Consider the following 26,601-nt stretch of genomic DNA (forward strand, 5'->3'; position numbering starts at 1 on the left):
GTATTTTATTTTATAGGACAGATAATATTGTACACGTCATGCGCCTACTTCCCGATACAGTTTCGTCGAGCGATCTTAAAGCTGCACGCGGCCTATAACCAGCGTTATTACCGACTAGCGGCCCGGCCCGGCTTCGCACGGGTGGACATTGGTTTTTAAATTATTATTTTTTAAATAAAGGTAGTCAATCTTTAAGTTAAGCAGAACATAAAAATAGTTTACATTATTTAGCCTGCAACTACTATATTATAATTATTATGTACATATAACACATTTTTATTGTATTTTTTTTTTTATATTTTTATATTTTAAGTGTTATGTTTGATTATTTTATCCTTACCTGCAGAACTATAAGACTATAGTACATCACTTTGCGATAAGTAAGTATAGTCTATAATTTATAAAGCATAAGCAAGAAGGAATATTTTGGTAGATTTTTCACACAATTATTAACACTTAATACGGTTCCCTTTTTTCTCTCATTAAATATAGCCTATATTCAGCAGAAATAGTGTGGATTAAAAAATATGCATTAATACTTCCATCGTGCATCGGCATCGTGGGTATCGCAGACACAATAGATCTTCAATTGTTATGCTGGCAGCCGGCTGCCGCTATTGGAGATTTATAGTTAAAGAAATTAATTAATTATAATAGCAATCAAAAATAATAGTCATTCAAAACTTATTTTTAAAAGTTCTAAAAATATTACTTTCGTAGTCATAACTTTTAAAGCTTTTTTGAAATTAGGATTATAATAATGAAGCACGATAGTCTATATCAAATCAATAAAGCAGCACCCGGCTGTCGCATAACTATTGAAAATCTATTGTGTCTGCGATTCCCACGATCGAGGTAATATTTACGTGGACTCTCCGGGCGAGTCTGTGGCACTGATAATTAAATCTCTCCCCTACCGCACGCACACCCGCGCATCGCGCCTTGACGCCCAATTCGCAACGTGCAGCAGAAATCGTAATATTTTAATTTCGCCATAACATTAAAACCAAACGTCCAATTTTAATCATTCAAAGACCAAATATTATCTACATTAACTGTAATTAGTGATGAAATAATTTATTTTGATAAGGGTCAATAGCATGATTTAAATAAACGCATTTAAATATAGTCCAAAAAAAATTCTAGATTTTTTAATAAAAAAATGGTTATTGTGCCTCACTCAACATAGATAGGTATAGTGTGTCGCGGACTTTTTTGTAGATATTTAAAAGATCTATAATTACTTAGAACATTTTATGCCTCTATCTTTTATAGTTTAGGCAGCGTACGCAAAATAAGTAACTTTTCTGGTTGATTTTTTAAACCTTGCGTCCGAAAATCCCAAATATCTTACGGAACCTTATATTTTTCCAAAATAAAAATTAGCCTATGTTCAGCAGAAATAATGCAGGATTCCAATGGTAAAAGAATTTTTCAAATCGGTCCAGTAGTTTCGGAGCCTATTCGACTCAAACAAACAAACAAACAAACAAACAAAAAATCAAATCTTTCCTCTTTATAATAGCAGTGTAGACTACCGTATGAAAGCCCCTCATACAAGACTTGTATTACAAACCGCGAATATCACGTTGCTCGGCGGCGATCTTGACGCTGCACCGCTATTTATAGAAGTGAATCAATTGAGACGATTTCAATACTGAGTGGAGCCATAAGTTCAGCGCATACCCTTATTCGCCATGCATAAACTTGGATTTAACTTAGTAAGGTAGTTGAGTGGATCTATAATTTAACTGGATCCAGTCATATTATGCTAAGTACTCACATGCGGTTTTGCTCGATAGTTTTACACCAAATCGAGTAATAATAATTACTTGGACCGCAAAACTCACAGCTCGCATCGAGCCGGCTCGGTGGAATTAAATATTTATAAATTTAGAATAAAACTATCGAGCAATGCTGAATGTGTGGACGAAATCCCGAGCCGCGGGTTTTGCTCGACGTTATTGCTCGATCGAGCAAAACCGTATATGAGTACTTAGCATTAAAGTACTAGTAGGTTTAGCATGGAAAGGACAGGAAAATAATGATTTTAGGAACAAAGTGATAGATTTCCTTTGTCAATCCGTGCTACCGTAGATAGAAACACTTTAAATGTTGACCATGTTGATCGCTGAGCTTGGAAACTCCTTTATAAGACTTTGTCGCGTGCAAGTGACATTTGCATATGCGGCACAAACTAAATACAGCCGACATGATCAATCATGGCTGGGTAATTTATATTGTTTTTTAAATTCTAAAATTTTAAATGCAAGCAAAGTTAGGATTTCACATCTAAAAACTTACGAGTCTGTACTGAAATGCATCAAAATATTTGAAAATCATTGACACACTTTCCTATACTGTCTGCTGACATAGTACGTGTGTAATATCCCTTACGTTTTGTAATAATTGCTTTACGATTTTACAAAACTAATGACTACTTCGAGATACACAATGTAACAATAGGTGTAATCAACACCGTGACGCCGTGACTATCACGTAGTTGTACAAGTGACTTCTTAAGGGCGCATTTTCATTAGCCGTTAACTCGTACGGTATACAGCATACGCCATACTGCATACGGGGAGTCTATAACAACAAATGGCGCATTTTCATTGGTCGTGGCTATAGTTGCAAAACTTCTGAAAAATTCCGAATAATTCCGGAATACTTCTGGGAAAGTTTCTTTAAATTTGAATTATTCAAAATGAATTTAATAAAAAAAATAATATGAATTTTTATTTATGCTGAAAAATCGTATTTTGCATCAATCATCGATCGCCGCCGCGCATAGAGCGTCGCCCGCCGGCCGCTATCACCGCTTCGCACGCGCCGACTGCCACGGCGAAATATTCGACGGAAACATTCGATTGCGGGGTACGAATCTTTCCGCGGGGTGAGGGAAAACTTCTCCGGGGAGCATCTCCCTTCCGCGCCGCCGTCGCCCGCTCGCACGACTCGCTCGCCCGTACGAGCGGGCGACGGCGGTGCGGAAGGGAGATGCTCCCCGGAGAAGTTTTCCCTCACCCCGCGGAAAGATTCGTACCCCGCAATCGAATGTTTCCGTCGAATATTTCGCCGGAATAATTCAATGGAAATATACGTGTTTGTTTGTGGTTTGTGGTGGTTGAGTGAATTATTTGTTCAGTGGCACATTACGTACTTAAGTAAAATATAAATTGTTTATCTATACCTACTTCTAGGTTTAATATTATAAATGCGAAAGTGCGTCTGTTTGCCTGTCTGTCTGTTACCTCTTCACGCTCGAACCGCTGAACCGATTTTGCTGAAAATTTACATGGAAATACTTTGAGTTCCGAGAAAGGACATAGGATAGTTTTTATCCCGGAAAAATGTACGGTTCCGGCGCGATAAACGAATTTTGGCGCAACGGAGTTGCGGGCGTCATCTAGTTTTATTATAAATTAGTAATGGCCAATGGGATTGATTAATCTATACTTACCTACTTATTACTTACTTATATTCATACTATCCATACTAATATATCCTATTGTAAGTAAATTAGAATAAAAACCATAAAAAATAAACGAACTCATATGATTAGGTATTATCAAAGAAAAGTAACAAGCTGTTACCAGCCGCTATTTATCGCTAGTAATGATAATAAGCCAAAAAAGCCGTTTCTCGCCGCTTGGCTAATAAAGTTAGTAACCGGCATCACATATTCTTAGATACACAACTAAAGATAAATAGTTTAAAACTTCCAAGCGCAATTTTCCTCGTTTTTTTTGACACTTGAAATATTCCCAAAGTTTCGGAATATTTCGGAATACTTCCGAAGTATTCGACGGGAATAATTCGGAATCTTTCCCGCCAGCATCTATAGTCGTGGCATGCGTTTCAGAAATCTCCCGCACCCCGCATGCGGGCCCTATCGACCAGTGAAAATGCGCCTTTTAAGGTGGCTTTCCAATCTACGCAAGACGCGACTGCGACCAACAAAAATTAAATAAAATTACACTTCATGACTTAGGTGAGTGAAGTGAGGAAATTACGTGAGGTGGGGGGGGGGAGGTTATCACCTAATCTCACGCTGGGGAGAGGGGGGGGTCGCGGCAAAACTCACGTTATTTTTTTCTCAAGAAAATGATACTATTTAGGTACATTTCATTCAGATTGTACGTATGCTTATCGTAAGCGTACCTAATCGTTATACGATTAAGATCATTCACAAATTCGTTCGAAAGAAAATCTACTGACTGTCAAACCAAACGTCCGGGGTGGAAGGGGTCAAAAAATTAAAAAAAAACACCTCACGTAATTTGTGGAGTGTGGACGCCCCCTTAGGTCATAATAGGTTTCAGTTTCTATCTACATTGATCTAGCGACCCATGTCACCGCTGCTTTGTAGTGGTGTAGAGCAAAATAAAACCTTAAATAGCCTGGGTCAGGGATGGCGAACCTTTTCGTACCTACTTTTTTTTTTTAACATGGGGAAATGCTTTACGCATCCCCGGCAAATTGGGGATATCGGCCGGGGTATGTGGGACTCCTGCTACCCACTAAAACCCCATGGTGTTCCACTCATCGCTTAAGGCAGAGTTGCGGGTACGATAGAACCTACCGCAACTTTCGTACCTACTTAATATTTATGTACCTTTCTTCTGAACAAATCTTCAGTTAAGTCATAGACGTGCCATTCAATATTTTTTTGTGGTCTTATGCGTACATTGATATAAGTATACAAAAAACTCTGCGTATTTAAAAATTTTCCTAATTTGGTGCCCACTATGCAGAGGAGAATCTATAACCCTCATTTTTGGTTAAAATAATTTCGATACTAATTTTGGGACCAGTGACACGCGTGCCATCCCTGGCCTAGGTCATAATGGGGCTTTTTATTTGAATTTTTTTCGGTCGCGGCCGCTGAGGATCGGAAAGGCACCTTTAGGCTAATCATAGACATGCGACAGTCTTCTATCGAGAAAATTAAGCCAGTGTCACACTGTTGATGAAATACTTGCGTCAAAAATATTGTCTGCTTTTGGATACGGATACTGATCACATTTCTTGTCCCTTTCAGCTTTCTTATTCTTTAATGTCAGTACCTTGTTTCCTTAGTTATTTTACAAATGGTATTATTTTTTAAAGTCCGACAAAAACAGATTATTATAAGATTAACGTTTCTGTCTATATGTGTGTCTGTCCGTGGAATCGCAGCGTCCAAACGGATGGACCGATTTTGATGTAAATTTTTTCATGTTTGAAAGCCAAACTCGTGACTTGTGAGTGTTCTTAGCTCATCATCATCAGATTATTCAGAGCTGGAAAATTTCGATGATTTTGAAACAGTGATAATTCAATAGTTATTATTTATTGCGTATTGGAGTTTCATACCAACTCAATGACCCAACATAATCCTAATGAATCTCCTAAATCCTAATACATGTGACCGACCTAATAGGCTTTCGCTGTGATGACTGATGAAGCCTTGTATTATTTGTTCATCGTGTTTTAGTTTATAAGTATCTAAATACTCTTTCCCTCCGCTGTGCCAATTCGTTTCTCGCGCGGGAACCGTACACTTTTCCGGGATAATTAGTATCCTATATCCTTTCCCGGGACTGAAAGTATATCTATACCAAATTTCAGCAACATCAGCTTTTGGGCGTGAAAAGATTACAGTCAGATCACTCAGATACCCTTTCGCATTTATAATATTAAATGTACGGATTCGGTTATATTTAAATATGTATTTTCAGATGAAAAAATTTGCCGTCATTGCACATTAATCTGTCAGTCGTCCAGGTCAAATCATTTTATCTGGGGTACACTGTACACATAGCGTGCAAATGATTGATGCATATTCGTCTATGATTGTCCATAATCGACATCTCGATATGTCGATCATGAACAATAATTCAACTTCGCAATCATGGTTTTCCGTCAGCGTAAAGAGGGACCTTTAAAAAGTTCTCCGATCAAATCAACAGCAGTTTTCAGGCTATATTCAGTGGTTTTCAATTATGGTCAACGTGAAGAGGGGAGGAGGAGGTTTTCCAATAAACAGCGATAAAATCAACAGCCAATTTAGGCTATATTTAGTACTACAGTTTAATTATGTTTATTATGTAAGTTTGTTAGTATTTCTGTAGACCAGCGCGGTTCACGATAGCATTTAATTATTATTATTCACAAAAGGCGAGTTCCTAGCGAGTTTTCCTTTGTATTTCTTTCTTTTTCTAAAAAGAGGCAAAAAAAGCATTTCACTGTACTATCAGAGAAGTCGATTCAACGTTTCTCTCTTTAAATTAAGAAAACTACCGCATATTTTGCAAATGTAGTTGAACCAAAAAGAAATTAATAATAATAATAATATCTATGGACGCTTCACACCACGTCAGTCTGGCCCCGTGCTAAGTACCTGAAGGACTTGTGTTACAGGTACCAGACAACGGAAATATATTTAATACTTTTATACTACACATTATAATATACATATATTTAAGATTTTAATTATATCAAACACATATTTAATACACATCCATGACCCAGGAACTTTGAAAACTTTTTGTTCTGTCGGCGGAATTCGAACCCGCGAGCTTGAGCTACCAACAGCCCACCAGGCACCAACTGAGCCACAGAGGTCGTCAACGTCGTTATACGTTTGTTATGTGTGGTGGTTGACTTCACGGCGCCGTTAAGGCCGTCCCCCGAGCAAACGACCTTGGCCATACATTTGCCGCGTTGCCGAGATCGCACCAAAACCCTATTTTTTTACTTAACTTAGTTCAAAATTGTCCTAAAAAAATTTAAAACGGGGAATATGTAGTATATGATATTGTCGATCTATTGGCGTGTGTTTCAAATAAAAGTAATTTGTAAATCCTAAGGAGATGCTGAATGTATGCTTGAATTTTGATAAATTTGTTTTTCTTTGGAAGCTGATATCATGAGTATAATAAATAAAATTAGAAAATTGAAAACGGGGAAAGGAATGTTGATATACTGAAGATTATTACTGTATTTTTATTATAACTTTGTAGCTTTCAAATTCTGAATTTATAAGGCTTTAAATACGGTAAATTACGGAATCTCGGTAGGGAAGGCCCTTAAGTTTCATCGTATGTAACTTAGTCAAGCGGCCTGCGGCAACTTTACTCGACCGCGCCGCTATTTAAATAAATCGTTACATAATGCACAGCCCGAACCGCAAGATTACAGACTAAAGTCCAGCCTGAAGATGTTTAGCTGATATTTTGTATTCGCAATGTCCTATTCTAATCAAGCGATCATTAAATATGGAATGGTCCAAAAGCGATCGGCCGTATTGATTTTGTGCGATAACTATACAACCTTCGCAGCAGGAAATAAGGTTGTTTTAGGGTTCTGTACCCAAAGGGTAAAAACGGGACCCTATTACTAAGACTTCGTTGTTTTTTGAAAATCTGTCATCCAAATTTGCCATCAGATCCTGGTAGACCTATAAATAGCAGCAGATTGTATGACTGACATGGGCGTACCCAGGTAGGGGTAGAGGGGCAGCAGCCCCTTGAAGATAAAATAAACGTCACTTTTCCTGGCAAATGTTTTGTGTCATAATCAAACTAATTAATAAAAGTCAATTTTTATGATTGTTTGTTTTAATGTACCAGACCAACCATATTCTCGAAACACTGTATGAGCTGCCCCCCCCCCCCCCCCCCTAGCTGAAATCCTGGTAGTACACCCTTGGCGTCTGTGATTTCAAGAAAGCCCTAACATCTAAATACTAAATTATGTTTGTAAATACTGTTTGAGTTTAAACAAAATCCACTACAAGTATATTTCCTTACGCCTTTTGAAATTGTTGGTTTTGGATACAGCTGGTCATTTCTGTCCGTCAACAATCACTTGTGATGCAAACAATAAAATTGCTGAGTGAGCTAGGTGTAAGCGATATACTTAAAGTACTTAATTCTAACCAATTTTATTCTCAATGTTAACAAAATTGTATGATTGTAATATTGTATTATTTGTACCCTTAAATAAGTGACATTAAAGTTTATGTTTGTAACATAAGGTACATAGAAAACCAAGTTTTGCTTGCACAATGCATTGAGATAAAATTAAATCAGAGCAGAATATTTAATAAGAAGTCTTTTTTAAAGGTTGATATTGAAAAAATCTAAATCAAGTTTTTTTAAGCATTTGATTCTACAAATAATCCAAAAATTTTTAGTTCATAAAACCATTTCAAAGCTTATTTCATTCTTAAATTAAAATTTAAAAAGCAACCTGGACATCAAAACAGCGCTATTTTACAATTTTATTTTTAATTAAATTTTTTTAGTAATGTAATGAATAGATCATTACATTACATTACTAAAAGAATTGATTAACTTGTAAATAAGCCCTTTTAAGAAGACTTCTCAAATAATAAGTTATTGAAAAACAAATTACCTGATCCAAGTCAATTTGTCGTAGAGGCATATGGAGCCCCTTACTTGACGAGTTGGTGGAGCTCATTGTCGGTCATAAATAAACTAATTGCACTAAACGTGAACACAATTCATACAAATATAAAAAATACACTATGTCACTTGTGAGATCACAGATGGACTTGTTCGCCTACTCGTGATGCGAGTGCTTCATCTGAAATTAAAAAAAAATACATTGAAGTACTATAGCTATAGTATGTCAGTATGATCTAGTCAAAATATCTGTAGACTCAGCTGTTGGGAAACAACAAGGCTGCACTGTAATGACCTCGTCAAGCCTAAAAAAGGTCATAGGTCTTCAGATATTTTGCTTAAGTGTACAGAAGGCTTTGCCTTGCCTATGGGAAGGTAGAAACCTGAGGTTTTTAAAACTTAAAGTTTTACATATGAAATCAATAAAAAAAGGTTATTTTAAAACTTTCACTCTTTTTTTTCTCTATATTATAATTTCAAGAACTGTGTCAATAATTAAGGAAGCTCTAGGTTTAGTATAATTATTATGGAAATGTGTTTTGTCTGCACAGGAATAGAAATACTGACAAATTGTAGGTACAAAATTACAGATTTCCTTTAACAAACCATCATATTGCCTACAATTCAAAGAAAATAACTGTTTCTGCGCAGATCATACTGAGCTTACAGAAGGGTTAAAAAACTTGTACAAGAAATTATCCAAAGTACAGGTTCCTTTAACCAATCAACTCCCAAATGGTTGAATTAGACCGCGATAGATTTCCAAGAATCCCCGATCAAGGTATTAATATAGTTGGCTATAGATTATTTTATCACGGCACATGTGGAAACCTGTGATGTTATAATGGTTTCGAAACACAAGAATGCATAATAAATTGTGTTTACATAAAGATCATCGCAGAAACATAATAAAATTTACAAATCGGGCAACCACTCAACAACATACATTTTGAGCTAGACTTACTTGTTTACATAACAAAATACATTTATGCATGTGTTATTTTTTACAGCACAAAAACTACTTTATTCAGAACTTAATATGTAACAGACATAACAAAGAGCACAACCGATTATTACACAAGCATTAAGTAAAACTGTGTCATGTTAACAATTAAGTCTAACTGCATTCTAACAAAAACTCACCAAACTACAGTTAAAAACCAGTCATCCATAAATATACTATATTGACAGTATTGAGAAGACACGATTATAGCAAATACCAGTAAACTTTCTACCCACAAAAGAAAAAAAAAGCGGGAAACTGGTAAACACTGCGATTTCAGTGCCCAACAATCCTACCATTATAAGGAAAAGTAAAAGTACAAAACATCTGACAAAGAACTCAGGTTTTGCAATCAAACAAGGGCAAATGAAGCTTGTTTTTCTTTTAACTTCCTACACACGCAGCGTACCTTTAATGCTCCACGTTTATGATTATTTAATGGCACTTTCTTAATTATACTACTTAAGCACTCTAGTTATACATCAATTTGACTGTTTATATGAAATTTAATTAATTTTACGAGATCTAAAACACAATACACTTTACGGATAAGCTGTCAATAGACAGATGGTCGCTATCCTACAAAATTAAAAACGCACAGCGCGCCTAGTTGCACCTACATAGTTTCACTTCGAAGGTCTACGTATTGAATTTGGTATCATTATACTTACGCAGCGAGCTCCAGTTTTTTTTTACACTGTCATCGACCACATTTCACTTCGGAATCACTGCACATTTAAAAACTTGACTATATCTTCACACAATTTGTATTACACAACACTATCTATGTAAAATACATTTCATTTTTACTCTAATTATTCCAAATAGGCTCTGTCTTCATAACAATGCTAGCATTCAATCGTCAATTTACAAATAAAATAAAAATTAGAAATCTTCGACGACTGACAAAGTGACAAGAGTGAAGAGTGATGGAGTGAGCTAGCATGAACTAGTGAGGTAACTATCATCATAATATTCTCGATACATCATACAAATTCATACAATGCATCGTTCTTTTGCATTGATCGAGTAACGAGTTAATGTTATTCAATATTCATTTATATATTTTTTTTCATACAAACGTATTTATGGAACTTACAATATCGCAAGCTATACGCAAAATCGTTTCTGTTCGAAAACATATTTATTTGTCAAAGGTGTTGCGAATTGTGATTTGTGTAATAGGCGTTATTTCACACAAACCAAAATAAGTTATATTCAAATAATTAATAATATTGGAATTTGGAACGAAGTCAACGAATACTATACTCACAAGGAGAATGAATTTCCTTAGTCAGGCTTTATTCTATACTAGTCTATACTAATATTATAAATGCGAAAGTATCTCTGTCTGTCTGTCTGTCTCGCTTTCAAGCCAAAACTACCAAACCGATTGTAATGAAATTTTGTATACAGATAGTATAAAGCCTGAGAAAGGACATAGGCTACTTTTTTATTGGAACAAAAGGGTTGTAAAGGGGTGAAAATGCATAAATTTGTTCAAATTAAATTAGTTCTAAAAATTCATAATAGATGGCACCGTGCGTCTCCTATATCGCGCTGACGCTTGTTCAAACGTCTTTCTGTTATAAGAGGTGGTATCATCTTACATTTGAGTTTCGATTTTTTCAATTGTTATTTCTTTTTATGTTTTAAATAACTCAGTAATTTATCTATGCAGTGACGTAACATTAAACCATCAAATATAAATAGTTTATAAGCTTTAAAATATTTATATTTGATGGTTTAATGTTAATTATAAATAGTTTATAAGCTTTAATAAATAGTTTATAAGCTTTAAAATTTGGCATACAATATAAAGTTTAATTTAATAAAATGAAATATTATGTGCATACTGCACAGCGGTTTTGATTTAAGGGGTACCAGCCTACCAGGGTTTTTTTGTAAAAGCTTTTGACACCAATTTTGTTGACATCGCGGGTTATAAACTGAAGTCCACGCGGACGAAGTCGCGGGCAACAGCTAGTAGTTACGAATAAACGCAATTATGACATCGCAAGTGGCTTTCACTAACCATCTTAAGCTGCTCGGCCTTATCATGATCACAAGTTAACAGTCAAACAACATCTAGAACATGTCAATGATAAGGTCATCAAGATATACAAAAAGTTATCAAGGTCATGTAGAGCAACACGGGGCCTAAACTCCGAGATAATAAAGACTTTGTTTACATCCGTAGTGGAACTCACGATCCTGTATGCAGCAAGCGTGGAACCTGTCCTTAGAAAAAAGTACATCATAAAAAAGATAGACCGAATGAACCGAATGTTCACAATAATGATGTCAAAAGCACACAAAACTACTTCCTTAATGCACAGCACAGTAATAAGTGGCACGATTCCTCTGTGCTTCAGGATTACAAAAAACGCAGAACTATGTAGAGTTAAGAGAGGTAAACCCATGATCTACTACCCTGACAGAAAAACAGAGAAAAGACCCTTTTGACCTCCCGCATCCAGCAAAAAGAGAACGAATAACGTTTGATTGGGTCACCACAGAGGAAGATCTAAAGAAAATACCTGAACTCATCCTAACTCTATATGATACTGACGGCAGCAAATTGGACGGAAAAGTAGGAGCAGCAGTCAATGCTGGGATGAGCACAGAGTGACTATAATAGTAATAATAATAATAATAATAATTAACGTGTCGACCACCTGGCGAGGGAAGCCACGAAAAAGAAAACAGCACCAGCATATGATTCAGTTCCCCAAAGCGCTGTAAAATATAACCTAAGGAAAAACACACTAGAAAAATATCAAGAACAATATAATACCGAAAGAAACGGAAAAACAATAACATACTTTTTCAATGACCTGCGAATAGCGTACAAGATTCTCTCCAAAGTGAAGAAAGACAACCTGTCACCACAACTTTTTACAGGACACGGAGGCTTCGGAGAGTACTTGGACCGATTGAAACTCAGGGAGAACTGCAAGGCGTGCAAATGTGAATTGTGACTACTTAAGAATGTTGCCAGATGGTTTCGACCTTTTATCTGTAGTGGGAACTGCTAAAATCTGTATAAAATCTGTATGTCATATTGTCTCAATTTTCTGTATAAAATCTGTATTAAAGTCAACAAAAAATACCTATTTATAAATAACCACGCTTTTTTATGAAAAAAAGGGATATGTATTGACGTGATAAGGTGATAATCGTATAATAAATAAAAATATACTCGTACATAAATTTATAAAAATTTAAAATATATTATCTAATAGAAAAAAAATTAAACACACTAAAGAGGCCCATTCACGGCAGGACTGCACGGCAGTCCTGAAGTGAATGAGCCTCACTGATTGGTTCACACTCGGTGTTGCCGGCCGGAAACACCGAGTGTGAACCAATCAGTGAGGCCCATTCACTGCAGGACTGCCGTGCAGTCCTGCCGTGAATGGGCCTTAAAAGGGCCTGTTTCACCATTTCCTGATTAACGTACCGGCGGATAGGCTATCCACAACTTTTTTGACAGATTCTCCATACTTACATGTCGAGAAAGTTAAGTATCCGGCACTTGTCAGGAAGTGGTGAAACAGGTCCTTAACATAATAAAAAAAACATAGCAATAAGATAGAAATATTATTTTCATTTGTAATTTTTTTTATTAAATTTCGACAGCAACTGCTCATCAACCTCTAGATTATAGCATTGTTTCGCTCCAATCAGTTACTTTGTATGGAAAAGACCTTCAATGGTGCCCGATTTAGCCTGTTTCGTTGTTGAATTTTTACAAAATTAATCTGGGGGCACGGCAGTGCCCCCGCCAAGTCGTCATATTTACAAAATTCTGTAATTCTGTATAAATATCTGTATACAGTACTTGAGGCCTACTACAACCTCTTATAGCAGTATTATTTTAATCTTACTTTATGATTTCGTACCATCACCTCTTAAAAGTAAGATTACTTTATGATTGTTCCGTCAAGACGTTTTGTGACGTCATGTCCCAATATCATTCGCTCTCAGCGTACCATGAGCTCCATTTTAACACCGTTTGACAGATGAGCAAGATTACTTTAACGTCAAACTAGTGATCTTAAATCTGCTGTGAAATATCAACTTTTTTAAGATTGTTTTGCATTTTTTACTGTTTTTTAGTAAAATTATATTTGAAAATTGAGTACGGTACGACTTTAAATTACGCATATTATGTATTAACAAGAAAAGTCTCAACTTTATTTGTATTTAAAGTTTACCATGTAAGTACATAAAAAACGGCTTTTGTTTTGAGATAACCAATGAATTAAATATTTACGTACCTTCTATTTACCTTATAATAGAAAATATCGAAACAGTCTTCAAAGTCGCGCAACTCACACACCACTTAAAACTTTTTTGTTTTAGCGTACCACAACAACACTTAATTGGGTTTCAGCATTAGTTTTTCAACAATTTAACTATTTGATTAATTAATTCCTATTGTTACAATTTAGCGCTGAATCGGTTTAATTTATTGAAATATTTATGTTTATTACCATTCAAATTCTCTACAGTCACTAATAAGTTTTTTCTACATTTGTTTAGACTAATTAGACACTTCATTTGTTTACACAATCGTGTGAGAGTGACAAAACGCTTTATAGCTGCTATCTCGCTTCCACCCATGACAATTCATTTGTTTACACAATCGTGTGAGAGGAACAAAGCGCTTTATAGTTGCTTATCTCGCTTCCACCCATTGATAAATGTAAACAAATAATTTGATATCGTTCGTTCTTTCCCATCACTTAGCAGGAATAAAACAAGATTGTTTTCATACACCTTAAAAAGTTCATGGTACGAATCAAAGTAAGGTTATTGTAATCTTACAACAAAGTGTTCTGGAAACATGATAGTTTTAGGAAAGGTTGTGGTAGGCCGCCTTATCCGTATTACTCACCAAAAATCTGTATAAATACGGAGAAATCTGTATATATGGCAACACTGTTACTTAACAACTCAAACAGTTCTGCACTGCCTCACAGAAAATGTCACATGTACGGAACACTCAGAAGGGAAACAGAAAAAGAAATAGACGAAGTCATAACAACAGACACCACACATGACAGATGTCTGTATGTCTGTCTGTCCGTCCGTATGTCACAGCCACTTTTCTCCGAAACTATAAGAGCTAGGTATACTATTGAAACTTGGTAAGTAGATGTAGTCTGTGAACCGCATTAAAATTTTGATATAAAAATGGAAAAATTATTAAAAATTTTAGGGGTCCCCATAGGCACAACTGAAACAAAAAAACCCAAGGGTAAAATCGGTACCCTATTACTGAGACTTCGATGTCTGTCCGTCTGTCCGTCTGTCTCCAGGCTGTATACAAGAACCGCTATAGCTATAATTCTGACATTTTCACAGATTGTGTATATCTGTTGCCGCTATAACAACAAATACTAAAAACAAAATAAAATTTGATTTCATTTTTTTGGCCTTTTTTGCTCTATATCAATAATGGCAACAGGCAGGTACTTGAATTTTTCTCAAAGCCCCTAATTATATGTGTACTTTAATATTTAATAATAGTATTAAAATAAAATAAAAATGTAATGTTAAAAATTTAATGGTACGGAACCCTGCGTGCACGAGTCCGGCTCGCACTTGGTCAATTTTTCTTTCGAATCTCAGAAGTAATGTCAAATGTGTGTCTTACGCTCTGGAGTTAAGTTCGAATTTGTTATGTTCAATTGTGTGGTACATAATTCGGGGCGCAGCGGGTTTGTCGGGCATTGCCGGGCCTTGTCGCATTAACGGAAATCTGCTACGCCCCGACACAGTGAGCTACGCTATATACGCACATCCACTTCCATACAAATTGTATGGAGGCGGATTTTTGCGATGCGCCCCGGCACGCTGAGCCCCGGCACGGCCCGTCTCAATGTGCTTACTCCTTTACAATACGGAGTACTATTATATTATATTCTGTGCCAATAATAAGGATTAAGTTGTGGGAGCATATTATTGTATCTATATACAACCATGTGACATTGGTGACCCTGATGTGGTAATGATGATGATAATGAATCTAATGTGCAAAGTAGCATATTATGCTTTCAGTTTTTAAGACTAAGCCCCCAAACTTGTATGTATAAGGAATCCGGAGTTCTCTTAGTATCTTCAGAACCATAGTACCTATACCTTGGTGCAAAATCTTGCGTTTTGGTAGCATATCATGCTTAGGATACTTCTTATAAAACCAAAATAACCATATTATGTTTCCATATAAATTTTTAGGAGATCCCTCGATTACTCATGGCTCCCATCATCAGATCACCATTTTTGTGAAAATGGGACTAATTTGGAGTGAAACCTTTAACCTAATATAACAAAACAAACATTTTGAAAATCGGTTCACAAACGGCGGAGAAATCCTTGAACAAACAAAAATAAAAAAAAAATCCACTGCCGAACTTAATATAACCTCCTCCTTTTTGGAAGTCGGTTAAAAATGAAACTTTGTTGATGGTGGTGGACGATGGTGCAATCCGAATTTAATTTTAATTTCAGTCAGCCGCCAAAACATTAACGATTGTACAGTCTGTCAAAAAAGTCATAAAATTAAAAAGTGGCAACATCGTAGTGTCATCCCTTTTTTCTTAGATCGATTTGAAAGGGATGATACTACGTTGTTGCCACTTTTTAATTTCATGACTTTTTTGACAGACTGTATAGTCTGTCAAGAAATTGAAGAAATTAAAACTTTTTCATTTCTTCACTTTCTTGACGGACTATACATTGTCTACTTTTTACAGTGTCGTATTGTTTATTGTTTAATAATAATAATAAAAAACATTTCATATTTCATGCGTGTATTGTGGACTGTGGTTTACATATCGATTTCACGACAACCCTAAAAATCGATTAACGATGACTGTTTATATTTATGGTTGAGTTGAGCCTGTCCCGACCGGGACGAATTAAAGAAAAATCTATGGTTGACACTTGACACAGATCGAAACTTGACAGCTGACACTGACATAATAAACTGTCATTTTCTAAATTTTTATTATTTTACTGATTTATTATTTAAATAAGTTTTCGTGTATTTGTAAACATTTTAGCAAATAGCAAATTAACTAGGAAAGTAGTTTTTAAAGTGGTGCTGCACATTATTTACACGAGGACAATCATTTGGCATTGTTTGCAAGCATGTGTTATGTTATTATAACATCTCGAAGTCTTGCATGGCTTCTGTTGAGTTTAGCTGCATTTATGTTGATTCTGACTGGAATTATGACGCCGAAATGGTTGCACGGTCAGCCTATTGTCACAAATGAAAACAATATCACCGGATTCTATGTGCCGAGTGTTGGAATTTATAATAGGTAAGTAGCACTCGACAATACAATTATGTACTTCCATGATTTAGATTCTATCTCAGACCAAATAAAAAGTCGATTCTATATAAAAATTTTAACCCATCAATTCCCAAGTGGCAGCTGGCTGCCGCATAACAATTGAAAATCTATTGTGCCTGCGATACCCACGAGTATGTGTTAAGGGTCTGGCAGCTCACTTATGACTTGGAGAAGGAAAACCTTCAGGTCCTGTACATGCTAGGGTGGAAATAACTGTATTACATGTAATAAACTATCTGCTTATTTCAGAATTTGCCTAACATATTTTTTTTCAGATGTATCCGCATGAGACATGACAGAAACAACTGTGCTCCATTCTCATTCTACGGCCTCTCCACGGATTCCGAGATTTACCCGTCTCCATGGAAAGCTGCTATGTTCTTCTTGTCTCTCTGTAAGTATTGGTAGATATAAAAGTGGAAAATAATTGTGGACATTAATTATGTTTGGACCTTAAAAGTGATACATAACATGAGCAGGCAGGCGGTTACTTTTATTTTTATAATACTAAAGAAAATAACTTGTTTGTGCTTCAATACAATTTTGCATAACTCCTTAACAAGCTTTTTGGAGTTTTCTATTAAGTTTAAGCTTGTATTATTTCTTGATCATAATAGTGATACTTAATTAAAAATAAGTAGCTGAATTATATTTTAATTAGAAAAATACAATCTATATAGTTGAAGTTATGTAATTTTGATTGTAAACATTATTGTTGTAATAAATTACAGGTGCAGCTATACAATTTGCAACTGTCCTTGCTGGAGTAATGGCATGCTGTGTGCAGTCCGTCTTCAAGAAGAGTGTCATATCCCTTGCTGGAGCCACACAAGCCTTAGGAGGTACAACTTTTTTAGATTTGTAATATTTTATAACTGTAACTCTCTTTTAATAAGATTGCTGTTCGGCCCTGTTAGGACAAAACGCAAAACAAATAGAAAAAAATGAGTTTAAAACTTTTTAACTCAAAAAACGGACAATTTTTTAACTCTTACTTGCCTGCTTCTTCCACTAATGTCTTCAAAATATGTACATCAATTCCAGGTCTGTTTGGTGTGTTGGGTCTTCTTCTATACCCATGGGGATGGGGCTCTACTCGCATCAAGAAGATGTGTGGTGAATACTCCGAGCCCTACATACCTGGGGATTGTTCTATTGGTAAGCCCCTTTATTCTATTATATTTTTCATGTTATGTTATTTCGTACTTGTGAGTAGTCTAAGCTCTAGTAGTAGGGGATCCCTGAGTGCTATTCGTAGTTACTTGAGCGTCATGGTGACCTTGCAGGTATTTTACATTACGTAAAACTGATAAAAAATAATAACAGCGTTTTTTATTTTAGCGGTGAGTTATATTATATAAATAACTGCAGTCATTTTAATGTTATGAAAAAGAAAATATTTTCAGAAAATTATAACAAGATTTTAGATTAAGGATATTATAACAAGATTTTAGATTAAGGATATATATACAAAAACAATGATGTACGACAAAGTGCAGAATTTTTTTTTAAAAGGTGCAATAAAAAAATCGAAAAAAATAAATTTTCTGCACTTTGTTGTACATCTTTGTTTTTGTATTTTTAGGAGATTCAGAAAAAAAATATAAAAAAGTTCAGAATTTTTTTTAACAAATTGTTAAGTTATATAATAATAATAAACAATGAAATTGTTGATAAAAAAAAAATTTGTTTTTGTAACCATATTGAGGACGATCAATCATGATTTTTAAGAGTCAAATTTTCTCTAAACAATTGAAATATTAAAAAAACGATTATAAACAATAAAATATTGTTATTAAGAAAAAAAATTGTTTCTAAAAATCATAATATTTTCAAGAGAATAAAGGTAAGAAAAAAATTTCTTTAAAAGCATCGGAATAGTCCATTGGTTTATAATTTTTTTATTAGCAAATGGCGGAAAAAAATTTTTTCTTAGTTAATACATGTCCTTCATTGATATGAAAACAATTACGTGATAATAAATGAAACAAATTTTTTTTTGACAATATTACTTGGATTTCTAGTTTTTTGTTGAAGTTAAAAAATTATTATAAACAAAGTATTAATTTTTTTTAAACTTTTATGGCGTGATCTTGTTAAGTATGTTTATATCAAGGGCTCCACGAAGTGAAACATTTTTACGAAAATTATTTATGATTTTATTTAAAGTACAATAAGGACGGAAGTTCGAAAAAATTTCGTTAGTTAACATTTGTCTAATTTGTTGAAAAATTAACTTGAAGTTAAATTTCCAACGGCAGCAAATTTTTGAAGTGTTCGGAATACACTATAAGTTTTTGAAATTTTTAAATTAATATTTAATACCTTTAAAAAAATAATCAGTGTGACGTGCTCGGTTTTGAAACCGCGCGCGCTACCTAAAAATGCCGCGCGGAGGCTTACATTCAGCGTTAAATTAGAATTATAAATAATAGAGATAGAATTCCGGGAGTTGGGAGTTTTCTTATGGGAATTTCCTCCTCTTTAAGAATGTTTTTTATAAACTTCTTAAATGTTAATAGTTTCGGAGTTTTTAACAAAAAACGTAATACCATTTTTTTGGCAACCTAATTTGCTTATAACTTATGAAATTTTTGTGTGCTAATACACGCTTCCGATACATTTTTCTAGACGTCTTCCCGAATCTAATAAGCTATCGCACGTATTTTTATGACCCTTATCTCTATATTTCGCCATTCTCAACTTATCGCTTAGACTACGCTATCCCGTCGCACAAACAATGGTCGCCGTCGGTCTCGAGTTGTAATAATTTACTATTATTTATTCAACAAATGCACTTATCAATATAATAAGCAGCCGATTCTCAGACCCACTGAATATGCATATAAAATTTGGTTAAAATCAGTAAAGCCGTTTGTGAATATGCATATAAAATTTGGTTAAAATCAGTAAAAATTGTGACACGAGAATTTTATATATAAGAAGATTAACTGAACAAGTACAAACAGAATAAACAATATTTCAGGCTGGGCTATGTTCGTGACGGCGACGGGGGTAGCACAGGTGTTTCTGGCGAGTGCCCTGTCCAAGGTCGCTGACAAAGCAGCCAGCTCCGACAAGGTCCAGTTCCAGATGGACGAAGGGAAGCAGCTGATCTGCATCGCCTAGCGCTGTGGTACCTAGTTATTAGCGCCATTATGGCACCTAGTATTAACGCCATTATGGTACCATGTATTAGTCGTGCATGTGTAAAATGCTATCGCCATTAGGATGCCAAGATTACGATACCAAGTTTTAGCGCGACTATGACATGCATTAGGTATTAGCGACATTATGGTACCAATTATTATTAGTGCCATTTGCTCACCTAGCATGACCAACATTTAATATTCTATGGTATAAAAAGTGACAGATTGACGTTGTCTAAGTATTAATAATAAATTATAATAATAAATTTAATCTAAGTATTTTTATTCTAGCCTGTGGTCATGCTAGGTCTGCTATTGACAGAGACGCTGCTTTGTCACAAACACATTAATAACGCCATCTATGGGTAGCATTTTTATATTTCCACGATGACTTGTTTCAGTTCTTTTTACAAAAAAATTACTATGCTACTATTTTTTTTAATGGATTGACCTATTCAGCTGCTCTGATCCAAAAAGCCGTAGCAAGATATGCATAACGTTTATAAAATTAGTATGTCTTTAAAGCAGTAATTAGTATTTTGTTTTATACTGCTATAAAGTTATTTTTAAAATAACTATCAAATATTTACTTCTAAGAAAATGTATATGAAAGCTCATATATATTTTTTCTACTATGTTTTAAATAAAGCAACTATTTAGATTAAGAAGACTTCTTTATAGTTATAAAATTGTAGCATTTTAAAAGAGAAAAATGCCATAATATGTTATAAAATTCTTGATAATTTGAAACCACTTAACAGTGATAGTCCAGTGACAGCTAAAATTCCTGACACCTTTATTATTAAGACTGTTTTATATGAGTTACTAATATTACACTAAATCCTGATAAGTTCGGAGTAATTTGACACACGGTAAGCCAAGATAATAATTATTAATCAATCAAAAACTTGCCTTTTGACTCGGAGGCTGTGGATGCGATTCCAGAGTTAGAAAAAGTTTGCACTGCACTGAAGGCTGCTTACATGATTACGTTGAATAGGCATGTCGGTCCTGCGCGTGATCTCTCAATAGTCGTGTCGGCTATCCGTCCCACTGGGTTATGGAAGTAAAAAGGAAGATTTAGTGTTTTTGTATACTGCGCACACAATCGGGCTATTCAATGATGGTGCTTGAAATTCTATTCGTCACCAGGTGCTGTTATGTAGCCTTAGCGTCTATAGTGTCAAATAGGCATATTATCGTGACATATGACAGCTATATCGTGACGTATGACAGCAGTTTGACACAATAGACAGCGGCACCTGGTGGCAAATAGAATTTCAAACACTCATTACTTCTGGTTTCAATGGAACAGGTCGATCCTAACTTACCGTGGTTAACATAAATTAGAATCTCTAGTACTCATTAGTAAGTATATAATTATAATTATTATAATTAAGAAACTCCTAATAGGTTTTACGGACCAATTGGCTTTAAACACTGTCCAGTATTATCTTAATTTGGCTCTTGGTTGTATTTTTTTATCTGGAAATTATTTTCTTTCCAAAAAAGTCTGACAAAAAAGAGTTGACACTGAACTAAATCTTTTAAAAGGAATCAAAATTGGATGATGGTTTTTTCAACGTTAACGTTACAACGTTGCACTTATAATACTATCGTCTTACAACATTAATATTAGATTTAATGAAGTTTTAAAACTTACTGTGCTTTATTAAGGGTTATGTTCGGCGTCTACTCATTTTTGACAAGCTTGACTTCGTCCTATATTTAAGGCGCATCGCAGACGACAGACTATCCGTGACTCACTTTTTAGTCCGTGGAAATAGAACGTATGCAATTATATGCAGTAACGCAGACGTCCGTGCTGCGCGTCGTATGCTTTACTGCATATAATTGTATATGCGCCTGCGTCTGCGATGCGCCTAAGGATGGCAAATATTTGCGACATTTATATAATTAGTAATTGAAATTGATATATTATATAACTGAATCAATCTGTCAAAACTGGCTAAAACCGGTTGTAGGAACAAAAAAAATACTCTAAAATCTTTAGGAACATTTTAAGTACTAACACGATTATGAATCTAAATACCTACTATAAATAAGACTGACATTATTATTTTTATAGATATTCCCCCTTACTAATAAACGCTGTATAAGCTTTGAATAGTTACACAGTGTTTTGTCTTCTTCAATCCAATTAAAAATGTCACTTGTGTGACAGGAACAAAATACTGTATAACTATTCAAAGCGTATACAATGTTTATTAGTAAGGGGGATTATGAGTAGGCTAGTAATGTAGCACAAATTACATTTCTCGTGTCATAATCATTCATATTATTATTAGTATACGATATTTATTTGTTTATAATTTGACTAACGAATGAATGCATATTGTAATCATTACATATTTTTGTTGGTCTACAATTTATAACTATTATTGTGTTGATTACATTTCTCTCTCTTTCCTATTAGCTTTGTCCACACTGTGCCTTTTTCTGTTAGTCAAGGGCATGCGTTATAGCGCAGTCAACAGCGAACGTGAGGCATGCCCGCGACGCATGCCCTCTGACCGTATCAAAAATTTCAACATGACAATATTGGTGTTGCGTTTCTTGACGCATTCAATTATTGAATGCGCCAATATGTGCGTATGCAAAGTGTGGACATAGCTATTGGGGAACAGTAAAAGTAGAATAATATTCTTTTTAACCGACTTCCAAAAAACGAGGAGGTTATATATTCGGCTGTGGTTTTTTTTTTTTGTATGTTCGACCACTACTCCGCCGTTTCTGAACCGATTTTCAAAATTTTTGTTTTGTTATATTGTTAGGCGACAGTGACATAATAATATAAGGTGTGGAAAAATCGACAATTACCTAATATATCTTAGTTTTCTTTCCATTTGATGTTGTGAGTGACTACGCAAGGGACCTTACATTATACTACGATTAAAAATATTATGCTATTTTATAAAATATATCTAATATAGTCCATATTGAGTCTCGATTTGATGCATGTGTCTTATGATTATTATTACTAAAATAAAAATACTAGTTTGTAAGTTTTTGATGTTAATATTGCATTTATTTTTAACGTTTGTAATAGAATATTAGTCAAATATTATTACCTACTATACAAAATATACAATATACCTTGTATTTTTACAAATATATTTGAATAATAAATAACTTGAGTTTTTTTGTAGTTCATATTATGTTTCTTATAGTAAGGGCCTGTTTCACCACTTCCTGATAAGTGACGAATAGGCTATCCACCAATTAACTTGACAGATCAAGTATGGAGAATCTGTCAAAAAAGCTGTGAATAGCCTATTCGGCACTTCATCAGAAAATGGTGAAGCAGGCCCTTAGTGTAATAACTAAAATTCTAGATATTTTTTCGACCAAAATTTAAAACACCATGGGTTGAAGACACCGTGAGTTCGTTCAGCGTAGATCGGAACGCAAATAATAATTGATGAATCTGCGGGTAGTTGAACAACTTCAGTACATTTTTATTTATTCCCACACAGGCGCGTTCATGGGCGTACCGAGGGGGGGGGGGGGCAGGGGGGGGCAGGGGGGGGCAGCCCCCCCCCCCCCTGGATCATGTTGACGTCCCTACTAAGTATATTATCTAGTACTTTCATCTATAAAAATAACGAATTTTTGCCATTTGTTTGCAATACGACTAAAAATTATTAATTTTTTATTCTTTATAAACACCTAGCAAATAAAAAATCTGATTTGCCCCCCCCTGGCCCAGAATCTGCGTAATTTGCCCCCCCCCTGGCACCAGAACCTGGTTAATTTGCCCCCCCTGGCCCAGAACCTGGGTACGCCCATGGGCGCGTTATTATCGACCATATAACGCGCATGATGTGTGGGGGAGCCTAAATAAACTTTTAGTATTATATGTCAATGGTTGGACGTCCGTTACCTACTCACCTCAGACTACAGTCCAACCGTGACTACGGCCATTCTAAAGCAGCCGAAACGTCGGGAATGAGAAAATAGTGCATCAAAATTTTTTGAAAACAATAATATACCTGGTATTTATTTCGTGCGATGTAAATCTCCTTTAATTTCTTTCAAATGCATTTCACGGTCTTATTCGCCATTAAGAAATCTAGGTTTACACGACGTGACGCGATGCGTTTACAATTTACATGTTTCATACTTTTAGAGCCATCAGCCAACAAAGCTGAAACGATACACATAATATTACGATTTATGACATAGGTATCATAGTCCCATTCGCCAAGTAGTTTTATAGCCATCTACGTAGTTTTTATTATTCGTAGCATCTACGTTAAAACAAAGTAGGTACCTACGTACCTAATTCTAAAGACAGTTAAAATAATTAAAGACCTGTACAATTATTATGAAACACAATAATACACTGCTACAAAGACTATTTTAGGAGTGTCCTTAATCAGAGTTTCTCAACCTTTTTTCACCGAACCTTACTTGCCTTTTCTCCCACTATAATAACTCTTATTTATTTCTTTGAATGTGAAATAATTATTGTACGGCTTTACTGGCAGACTCCAGCGGCTTGTGAACCAGTATAACCAGCATGAGCTGTGATTACACTGTAAATAAATTGCCTAAATCGACAGACGACAACCCGAGAGACAATTTTTGGTGCCTGAGGAGAGCCTTGAGAGGAACTTACTGCTGCAATCAGAGACGAATATTATCTGTCAACCTCTTTTTGTTTTTCTGTGTTGTCTTTGAGTGCAGCAGTAAAATAAAATGGAAAAGAACGCAGAAGGAGAAGACATCTTTGTACGGCCCCTAGCGGTCCACTAGTTGGGAAACACTGCCTTAAATGATACAGATACGACGTTTCTTGTCATAATTGTATAACAAGTGTAATGACTAATGAAACAGGTAGTGAGGTAATTTATGTAAAGCAGCGCTAATAGTAGGTTAGACAAATGGAAAGGGGTTTGAATTTTTTATTAACAATTATAAGCGGCCATATTGTGAAGGGCATTTACCTATTATGAAGAAAATGGCGTCTTTGTCGGCTCATGCCTACCTTACCTTTGTGCATTTGTTACTAGCTAAATCTTTTTAGAATCAGAATCGTCGGTCGGAAATCGAAGCCTTAGCACTGGTTACTGAATTACTGAAGTGCACGGTAGTGCCCCCGCCAAGACGAGCCAAGCGAAGCGCAAGGGCACTACATACTTTTTCTGGAAACGTTTGGTCGTATTTTTGAATCCTTGTAACTTTGGTTTGGATAATAGATCTGTATATTTTAGGCTTAAAGATCCCTGACAGTAAAACCCTTAATGAATTACATAATACAATCCTCTCAGTTTAACTCCGCTGAGCATTTTTCGTTTCTCTCCGCAAGTTGCAATCATTTTGATCGCCCACACAATAGTCGAATCCTTTTTGCAGCCAGCTATGTCAAACTTATATACAATATAATATTCTACTACATAGTAATCCATACTATTATTGTAAATGCGAAAGTGTGTCTGTCTGTCTGTCTGTTACCTCTTCACGCCCAAACCGCCGAACCGATTTGGCTGAAATTTGGCATGGAGATACTTTGAGTCCCGGGAAAGGACATATGATACTTTTCATCCCAGAAAAATGTACGGTTCCCGCGACATAAACGAGTTTTGGCGCAACGGAGTTGCGGGCGTCATCTTAGTACCTATATAATTTTCGAATACACAATAATTATATTCACAAGGTTGATTTTGTCGCTTGGCTAAAATCGAAAGTCACGCCGCCATACTGCAAAATGCCACGTCTTGACACGTTGCTGTTTTTACCATGTTTTTACTGCTGTTGATGTTACAGTAGTCGAAGAAGAACTAACTAAAATTCAAAGCTGCTTTGCATAATATGTTATCTATACCTCAACGCCTCCATATAAAACGCCATATAAAACGCCTCCGTGGTGGTATAGAGCGCGGCTCTTGACTCGGAGGTCGTGGGTTCGATTCCCGTGTTGGAAACATGTTATTTCCAAGTTTGGTTAGGACAATGCAGGCTGATCACATGATTGTCTGACAAGTAAGATGATCCATGGGTCGGATGGGCATGTAAAAAGTCGGTCCTGCGCCTGATCTCTCGCCAGTCGTGTTGGTCTTCCGTCCCACTGGGTTATCAAAGTAAAGGAATGGAGAGTGCTCTTGTGTACTGCGCACACACTTGGGCACTATAAAATTACTCCTGCGTAGCTGGCCAGTTTTCAATAAAATCGGCCATCGTCACCGGTGTGGGAGCTATTATTATTATTATTAGCTATTATTATGCGTTCCGTTTGACGTCCGAAGTCCATTATGAGAGTACATCGTTTCCTTTTCCGATAAGTCGCTATAGATGTCGCTGCTTCCGCTACCATTTTGCGCCATCTTTACTACCTGCTTCCTGTAACTGATTTTTACCGCACAGAAACAAGCCACCATTTTCGTCATTGTTGCGTCGTTTTTCGAACCGAGCGCATGGTCGCAGTTTAAAATATATTTATTATTTATTATTTGAATTTAAATTCAAAATTATATTTAGTTTGTCGCAAGTTTTTACGTAATTTAAATCGCTTTCGAGATTAAAGTAGAAAGTGAAATTCAAACAATTTAAATTTTGCTTCCGTTACCGTTACGTAACTGTGAGTGTAAAATGAGTGATAAAGACGTTAACGTAAACGCGCCTATTGAAGAGGATAGTGATAG

General features: G+C 35.4%; 2 protein-coding genes across 4 annotated transcripts in view; one reads left to right on the top strand and one right to left on the bottom strand.

The window, feature by feature from the left end:
• Window positions 1-10,329, bottom strand: part of LOC121737860 (cullin-1) — a 37,514-nt gene extending 27,185 nt beyond the window's left edge. Inside the window, exons 1-2 of one of the 3 annotated variants that reach the window (XM_042129595.1) lie at window positions 10,089-10,329; window positions 8,404-8,595 (exon numbers count right to left, since the gene is read on the bottom strand). In XM_042129595.1, coding sequence (XP_041985529.1) covers window positions 8,404-8,469 — 66 coding nt within the window. In that variant the 5' untranslated portion in view covers window positions 8,470-8,595; window positions 10,089-10,329. Of the gene's footprint in view, window positions 1-8,403; window positions 8,596-9,557; window positions 9,577-9,826; window positions 9,967-10,088 lie in introns of those variants that run through there. The other 2 variants (XM_042129603.1, XM_042129610.1) reach the window with 2 other exon arrangements.
• A 6,140-nt stretch (window positions 10,330-16,469) lies between these two features.
• On the top strand, window positions 16,470-20,425 carry LOC121737883 (LHFPL tetraspan subfamily member 2a protein). The gene is made up of 5 exons (XM_042129618.1): window positions 16,470-16,754; window positions 17,063-17,181; window positions 17,519-17,629; window positions 17,832-17,945; window positions 19,774-20,425. Exons 1-5 carry the CDS (start codon window positions 16,579-16,581, stop codon window positions 19,914-19,916), a joined length of 663 nt encoding a protein of 220 aa, XP_041985552.1. The 5' UTR covers window positions 16,470-16,578; the 3' UTR covers window positions 19,917-20,425.
• The last annotated feature ends 6,176 nt before the right edge of the window (window positions 20,426-26,601 follow it).

Source organism: Aricia agestis, chromosome 2, assembly GCF_905147365.1.
Source record: "Aricia agestis chromosome 2, ilAriAges1.1, whole genome shotgun sequence".
Taxonomy (NCBI): domain Eukaryota; kingdom Metazoa; phylum Arthropoda; class Insecta; order Lepidoptera; family Lycaenidae; genus Aricia; species Aricia agestis.